The sequence below is a fragment of the Rhinopithecus bieti genome, unplaced genomic scaffold, assembly GCF_001698545.2.
Source record: "Rhinopithecus bieti isolate Rb0 unplaced genomic scaffold, ASM169854v2 scaffold_23868, whole genome shotgun sequence".
NCBI lineage: Eukaryota > Metazoa > Chordata > Mammalia > Primates > Cercopithecidae > Rhinopithecus > Rhinopithecus bieti.
Genome location: NW_016811202.1, coordinates 1,258,382 through 1,267,187, shown reverse-complemented (window position 1 = coordinate 1,267,187; position 8,806 = coordinate 1,258,382). Strand labels below are relative to the sequence as shown.

Genomic DNA, 8,806 nt, shown 5'->3' with positions numbered 1-8,806 from the left:
GAGGGAGTCTCGCTCTGTCACCCAGGCTGGAGTGTAGTGGCCAGATCTCAGCTCACTGCAAGCTCCGCCCCCCGGGTTTACGCCATTCTCCTGCCTCAGCCTCCCGAGTGGCTGAGACTACAGGCGCCCGCCACCTCACCCAGCTAGTTTTTTGTATTTAGTAGAGGCGGGGTTTCACCATATTAGCCAGGATGGTCTCGATCTCCTGACCTTGTGATCCGCCCGTCTCAGCCTCCCAGAGTGCTGGGATTACAGGCTTGAGCCACCGCGCCCGGCCACGTATACCCAGTTTTTAACTATGGTCATATGAAATACTGTACCCAGCAACCTCAGGTCTTTTGACGAGATTGATAGAAACTGTTGGGTCACCACTGCATATGCAGTCACCCAAAGAGCTGAGATCTCAAGAAATTTTATCTTTCACAAATGCAGATGTACGAAAAGGATATCTCTTCATTTATCGAGGAAGTTTCAACATTTTATGTACACACTCAATGCTTATACACAAAGTCAGTATTGTGATAATGCAGTTTCATGGAGTCAGATTTCTGATATCCAAGCAGCAGAACCCAGAGAGTCCATGTTGCCCTTTTGTCTTTTTTTTTTTTTTTGAGACAGAGTCTCACCCTGTCACCCAGGCTGAATACAGTGGTGTGATCTCGGCTCACTGCTGCAACCTCTGCCTCCTGGGTTCAAGCAGTTCTCCTGTCTCAGCCTCCCAAGTAGCTGGGATTACAGGTATGCACCACCACGCCTGGCTAATTTTTGTATTTTTAGTAGAGACAGGGTTTTGCCATGTTGGTCAGGCTGGTCTCTTAACTCCTGACCTCAGGTCATCCACCTGCCTCCACCTTCCAAAGTACTGAGATTACAGGCATGAGCCACCGCTCCCAGCCCATTTTGTCTTTAGTATTTGTTCTCTCCTGGCCACTGGCTGATTGGATGGTGCCTGCCAACATTGAGGGCAGGTAGTCTCCGCCTAATACACTCAGATTTATACACTAATCTCTTCTGGAAACACTCTCATAGACACACCCTCAATGTGTAAAACAAAACAATGTTTTACCAGGTTTCTGATATTCCTTAATCTAGTCAAGTTGATACCTAAAATTAGGTCCACAAGTCCACCCCTTGTCAGCTTGGCACTCATACGCATCTCCTTAAGCCATACTTAATTTCCAAATAAAGACAATAACAAGGTAATAGTTGTGCCTAACATGATACAGCTAACATGATGCAGCTATCCTGCATACAACCCAAAACACACTAATCACTTCCCCAGAATTTGGATGTCAGGATTTCAACATTTGGGATTGCATGTTTTGGGATTATGATCTAATTCCCAAACTTAATTCTGCTTTCTGACTACAACTATCAAAAAACATGCATACAAGAAATGATTAGAAGTAAATATTCCAGAAATTCCTATAGTTTATCTATAGTTTAGACCTACCACTATTTAATCTGATAGCCACCAGATCCATGGGACTCTTGAGCAGTTGAAAAGTTGTTAGTCCAAACTGAGATGTGTTATTAAGTGCAAAATACACACTGGATTTCTTAGACTTAGTATGAAAAGAAAATGTAAACTGTCTAATTAATAATTTAAAAAATACTGCGTGGTGAAATGTTAATATCTTGGATATACTGGGTTAAATAAACTTTTTTAAAAAATTAACTTAGTCTTTGTATCTTCAAAATTAACTTACATCTTTGTAATTTAAAAACTGTGGCTACAAGAATATTTAAAATTACATATATATAGCTCATGTTATATTTCTATTGGACAGTGTCAGTCTAGGTTTTCTGTAATATCATTTGATTACATCTGTAATTCAGAAGGACTGAGAAAATAAGAGGCTGTCACAGAAGTTTGTGCAAGAGATGAGGTCATGTGGATGGATAGGTGAGGAGAGAGATGGAAGGTAAAATTGTGGCTCTTAGTGATGGTTTTGAATGTAGAAAGATTGAAAGAGAGAGAAATCTAGGAAAGCTGCTAGATTTCTAGTTGAATATGTTGGTAAAGTGGTTGGGGGCAGGTGTCATTCATCACATAATGAGCATAGGGGAAAAGAAAAAAGAACCACAGTCAAGGAAGAAGTATCTAGGTGACTTAGGTTAGTCCAGTGGCTCTGGGAACAAGGAGTGCCTAGAGCCCGGAAGCTGGCTGGCCTGCGCATTCTGGTGAAGCTTTCATGGTTCCTGTCCTCTGCTTCCAGAAGCACTGATCTGGGACACAGAGCTTTCGGGCCAGGAATTGGATCAAATGATTTAGCCCAAACCATTGGTCTCATCTTTCTCCATAATAAATACAGCTTATTGGATTAAAAGAATAAGATTGAGAAGTCCTGTTCATGGTAGACTTTCAAAGGAAAACAAAAATGTAAATCCCAAATGATATGCCAGTCTTTGTGACCTCTGTATTCTGTTCCCTCCTGATTTGTCTGTGTAGGCCTTGCAGGAAAAGTTGTGGAATGTAGCTGCCCCTTTGTATTTGAAGCAGAGTGATTTGGCCTCAGCAGCAGCGAAACAGGTAAGCTTATTCAGACCTTCCCTTCAAATAGGTCTCTCGCCAGGAATTGTCCAGTCCAAGGCAGAGCCAGAGGCCTTCCTATAGTTCTCTACCTCTGGTGTGGCCTCCCTAATTTTAGGCTAGGACAGAAGTTAGTGATATGAGAAGGAGCGTAACTAGGGGACACAGCACTCACTTTGGACTCAGGGGACCTGGGTCCTAGTCCCAGGTCTTCCTCTGATTTGCTGAGTGATATTGAGCAAGTTACTTAAATTCCCTGGATTTTTTCTCTTCTATAAAATGTGGCAGTTGGGCCAGGCGCGGTGGCTCACGCCTGTAATCCCAGCACTTTGGGAGGCTGAGACGGGCGCATCACTTAAGGTTAGGAGTTTGAGACTAGCCTGGCCAACATGGTGAAACCCTGTCTTTACTATCATGAATCTTTCATCTGAAAATGTAGCCCAACTCAATTAAGGTTGTTTATATCTTTAGCCTGTACCATCTCTTCAACGTTAAAAGGTCCTTACATATCTGGGTAGTTCATTAAGTAGGCTTTAATTTTATTTGCCTCTAGTTTATTTCTTTTTAGCTTTGAGCAGTTCCCCTTTGTACCTAAGTATTGAGACTTGGTGATCTCTTGCAGGTCAAGTCTTCCAGATAGGAAGTCTGTAAATGACCCAGCAGGAAGCTAATGATGGTGACTGTTATTGTTACATTACAGTTCACCAAATGATTTCAAGTCTATTAGCTTAATTAACTAATTAACCCTCCTAATAATCCCATTAGATAGGAATAAGTATTAAGTCTATTTTAGAGATGAGGCAGTTAAGGCTCAGCAAGATTAAATTCATAGAGCTATAGCTAATACAGTCAGGAATTGAGACCAGATCCTTTGATACCCAGAACCTATTTTCTGCTACAGTGCTGAACTCTTGTCTGATCCAGACTCTCTCTCTCTCAGACCTGGTATGTGGCCTGTTGTAGAGCAGTAGAATTTAATGACTAGAACCTAATAATTGGGCCATATTGGAAGGATGGGACCAGGGAGCAATAATTTGGAAGGAAAAGAGAAAAGGAATTACCATTGCTGTTTACCAGATACTGTGATAAACACGTTGCATGCTCTGTTTGATATTTGAAACTTCATGATATTGGTACTGTTTCTTCCCTGTTTACAGAAAGGGATTGAGACACTCATGTAATTTAACTTGTCTTACTGCCAATTGTAAGAGAATCTGGAGTCATTTCTGTGACCCCATAGTGTTCACTGGGAGGCAAGCACAGAAAGGAAAGAGAAGCATCATTTTGATGAAAGTAGCTTATTTGGATAGAACCGAGCAAGATCGTGGACTTGATCTGGGGTCATAGACAATGTTTTCTTGCACTTATTTCTGTCCCAAACTCCCTCAGACCAGGCCCATAGAACAGTCTGTCAGGATAACTAACATCTGGTTAATAGTTCCTGATGCTTAATTCTTGAGGACTTCCTGGGGATTGGGTTTCCATACATAATATATATTAATTTGTTCCCACAGCAGAGTGGGCTTCGTTTAGGGTAACAAGCGGTGCTTTCAGTGCTTTGCAGTTTGCTTAGTGATTAAGCTTTCTTATCTTCACATCATCAACTAAGATGATTTTATTACCAGGTCAGTCTTCTTTTTAAATAGGCAAAATAATTTATTCTCTTTTCACAAGGCATACTATACTAATTTCTTTCAACACTTAAAAGCATAGGGATGTAAAATCTCAGTTCAGAGTTTTACCTAAGGTCATTTAACAGTAGAATTCTATGCTGCTCTCAAGTAAGACTATGATATTTTTATCGATTGTTAATTATCTTTTCTTTATAGATTATGGAAGAGACCTACAAAATGGAGTTTATGTACAGTGGTGTGGAGAATAAGCAGGTGGTGATTATACATCACATGAGACTGCAGGCCAAAGCTTTGCAGCTTATAGTAACAGCACGAACTACACGAGGGTAAGATGTGGGGTTGGCCAAAATATGTGGCATGTTCCTTTCAAAGATACTTCAAATGCATTCAGACATTACACGAAAGTTAATGATAAGTAAAATGAGATTTAGGAAAGACGACCTAAGGAATGTGTGATCTATTCATTTTTTTTCAGGTATTACAGATTCTGTTGTTGGGTCACATTAGACCCTTGGAAATCCAGTTGTGTGTCTCCCTTGCTAAAAACCCTCTGGTGACTCTCCATTACATATAGCACAACACAGGACTTTATCTGGCAATAAGGACATTCTGTATCCTCCTACTTGATAGATTTCCTTAAGAATTTATGGCCGGGCGCGGTGGCTCAAGCCTGTAATCCCAGCACTTTGGGAGGCCGAGACGGGCGGATCACGAGGTCAGGAGATGGAGACCATCCTGGCTAACACGGTGAAACCCCGTCTCTACTAAAATATAAAAAAACTAGCCGGGCGAGGTGGCGGGCGCCTGTAGTCCCAGCTACTCGGGAGGCTGAGGCAGGAGAATGGCGTAAACCCGGGAGGCGGAGCTTGCAGTGAGCTGAGATCTGGCCACTGCACTCCAGTCCGGGCAACAGAGCGAGACTCTGCCTCAAAAAAAAAAAAAAAAAGAATTTATTGCCAAGGACCATTTTTCTGTTCTGAAGGGACTAATAAGCTTTTTGTCAAGCAGAAAGGATAAATTAAGAGGATGTACTGGGAAGTCAGACTACTTCGTTCAAATCTTGCTTTATCTACTTACTAGTTGTTTGGTTATGAGCCTTTCTGTACCTTGTTTCCCTGTACAAAATGAAAATGAAGATAGCATCTATCTCATGGCATTTCTATGAAGAATAAATGAGATAATACATGTAAAAATACTTAGCATGGCACTTGATACGTAATAAGAGCTCAGTGTAATTATAGCTGTAAGACTTTCAGATAACTGGAATTGCCACATTTCATTAATTCCAAGATACACAGTTTTTATTATTGTAACTTCTCTGAAATCAGGTATTTTGATGGTGTCCCCATAGTGTTTTTTGTTTTTTACTATTTCATAAAATAAAGGTGCATCTTAAGAATAATGGCATCATAGATTTGATACAAAAAAATACTTAGGTGACTCATTGCCAGCTCACAGACATGTTTGACGCTCAGTCAAGCCACTGTGTCAACAAGAAAAGTGGCATAGAGATATAAATATGAATGTTTAAACACAGAAATATACTAGGTCAGAAATGACATCCTGAAAAATAAAATATTTTATTTTTTCACTTATCTTGATAGTGACCTCATAAAGTCAGAGAATCATTTAATCATAAAGATATTCATATATGGCCGGGTGCGGTGGCTCACACCTGTAATCCCAGCACTTTGGGAGGCCAAGGTGGGCAGATCACGAGGTCAGGACATAGAGAGCATCTTGGCTAACATGGTGATACCCTGTCTCTACTAAAAATACATAAAATTAGCCAGGCGTGGTGGCACGCACCAGTAGTCTCAGCTACTCGGGAGGCTGAGGCAGGAGAATCTCTAAACCCGGGAGGCGGAGGTTGCAGTGAACTGAAATCACACCACTATACTCCAGCCTGGGCGACAGAGTGAGACTCCGTCATAAAAAAAAAAAAAAAGGTATCATATATTCATTTAACAAACGTTTAATCCCTACTATGTGCCAGTTACAGCTGAAAAAACAAAGGTGCTTGTGTGATGGCATCTATACTTTTTTTAAAAAAAAGTTTTTTTTAGTTTATGTATAATTGTTACAAAAATTAAAATATTACAGGGTAAGTGAAAGTTCCCTGGTAATCTACCACTTCTAAAACAACTGCCAGTATTTCATGTGTATACTTCCAGATTTTCCCAAACCATACAAGCATAGATTATAAAGGTGTGTACAATAACATAAAGGGGATCATACCATTCTTTGCTGTTCTGCCTCCTATTCCTTTCACCCAACATTATAATATACTTATCTTGTCATGTCATTATATAAAGATACTAATGTTTTTAGGACTTTACTCAGGCTATAATATTTTATATTTTTCTTTTTTTCTTCTTTTAGATAAAGTCTCGCTCTGTCACCCAGGCTGGAGTGCAGTAGTCCGATCTCAGCTCCTCCTTCTGGGTTCAAGCGATTCTCCTGCCTCAGCCTCCCAAGTAGCTGGGATTACAGGCGTGCAACACCATGCCCAGCTAATTTTTGTATTTTTAGTAGAGACAGGGTTTCACCATGTTAGCCAGACTAGTCTCGAACTCCTGAGCTCAGGTGATCCACCTGCCTTGGCCTCCCAAAGTGCTAGGATTACAGGCGTGAGCCACCGCACCCAGCCTATATTTTTCATTTGTATGCATTCCTGCTGTTTTTTTTTCTTTCTGAGTTTTGCTGGATTGTTTTCTTTTTTCCTCCAGGGTTTTGAAAATTATGCACCCTAATTCTAAACTCTTCAAGTGAGAGGCAGTAGAACATACTGGTTAAGAGGGCTGTGGTACCACACTGCTTGGCTTCAGACCTTGACTTTACCATTTGCAAGCTAAGTAACCCTTGGACAAGTTACTTAACACTTCTTGGCCTCAGTTTGTTCTCATAAGTTAAATTGAGATTATAGTAGTACTTACCCCTTCCTCACAGGGTTATTGTAAGGGTTATGAAATTATTATATGCAAAACCATGTATTTATTTATTTATTTTATTTGTTTATGAGACAGAGTCTTGCTCTGTTACCCAGGCTGGAGTGCAGTGGCGTGACCTCAACTCACTGCAACCTCTGCCTCCCGGGTCCAAGCAACTCTCATGCCTCAGCCTCCCAAGTAGCTGGGACTACAGGCACGCATCACCACGCCCAGCTAATTTTTTGTATTTTTGGGAGAGATGGGGTTTCACCATGTTGGCCGTGCTGGTCTCAAACTCTTAGCCTCAAGTGAGCCACCTGCCTTGGTCTCACAAAGTGCTGGGATTACAGGTGTGAGCCACCGCCCCTGGTTGGATTATTACAGGCAAAGTCTTTAAAATGGTGTCTGTCACGTCCATTATAAATACTTGATACATGTTAACTAATATTAGTTTTAGTAATACTGTTATTACTTATATTTTTAATGAACATACTGAACTTAACATTTATCAGCATAAAAAGTTAAACAATTTATGGTCACCTCTCTAAGATCAAGATGATCTAGGCCGGGCGCGGTGGCTGAAGCCTGTAATCCCAGCACTTTGGGAGGCCGAGATGAGCGGATCACGAGGTCAGGAGATCGAGACCATCCTGGCTAACACGGTGAAACCCCATCTCTACTAAAAAATACAAAAAAACTGGCCGGGCGAGGTGGCGGGCGCCTGTAGTCCCAGCTACTCGGGAGGCTGAGGCAGGAGAATGGTGTAAACCTGGGAGGCGGAGCTTGCAGTGAGCTGAGATCCGGCCACTGTACTCCAGCCCGGGCGAGAGAGCGAGACTCTGTCTCAAAAAAAAAAAGATGATCTAAGAGATCTAAGAGATCAAGATGATCTAAGATCAAGATGAAGATTTTAGTATGCTTTTGTTTGTCTCTTACTGCTTAAATAATTTGGGCCAGTTAGCTGGGCATGGTGGCTCACGCCTGTAATCCCAGCACTTTGGGAGGCAGAGGCAGGTGGATCACGAGGTCAGGAGTTCAAGACCAGCCTGGCCACGATGGTGAAACCCCATCTCTACTAAAAGTACACAAAATTAGCCAGGCGTGGTGGTGGGTGCCTGTAATCCCAGCTACTCTGGAGGCTGAGGCAGAAAATTGCTTGAACCCAGGAGGCGGAGGTTGCAGTGGGCCGAGATCGTGGCACTGCACTCCAGCCTGGGCGATAGAGACGCCATCTCAAAAAATAATAATAATAATTTAGGCCAGTTAAGGTCTAAATAATAATAACAATTTGGGCTAGATGCACTGGCTCATGCCTATAATCCCAGACTTTAGGAGGCCAAAGCAGGAGGATGGCTTGAGCCCAGCCAGGAGTTTGACCCCAGCCTAAGCAACATAGTGAGACCCTGTCTCTAAAAAATGAAAATGAAAAATTAGCTGGACATGGGTGGTGTGCATCCTGTGGTCCTATTTACTTGAGAGGCTGAGTTGGGAGGATCCCTTTAGCCCAGGAGTTCCAGGCTGCAATGAGCCATGATCATGCCATTGCACTCCAACTTGGGCAACAGAACAAGACCCTATCTCTTAAAAATAATAACAATAGGCCGGGCGCGGTGACAAAAGCCTGTAATCCCAGCACTTTGGGAGGCCGAGACGGGCGGATCACAAGGTCAGGAGATCAAGACCATCCTGGCTAATACGGTGAAACCCCG

General features: G+C 42.1%; 1 protein-coding gene across 1 annotated transcript in view; it reads left to right on the top strand.

Annotated features, from left to right (window-relative positions):
• The window catches only part of INTS4 (integrator complex subunit 4), a 112,912-nt gene that overhangs the window by 87,270 nt on the left and 16,836 nt on the right, over positions 1 to 8,806 (top strand). The window contains exons 16-17 of the mRNA XM_017893532.1: positions 2,453 to 2,533; positions 4,363 to 4,493. Coding sequence (XP_017749021.1) covers positions 2,453 to 2,533; positions 4,363 to 4,493 — 212 coding nt within the window. The remainder of the gene's footprint in view (positions 1 to 2,452; positions 2,534 to 4,362; positions 4,494 to 8,806) is intronic.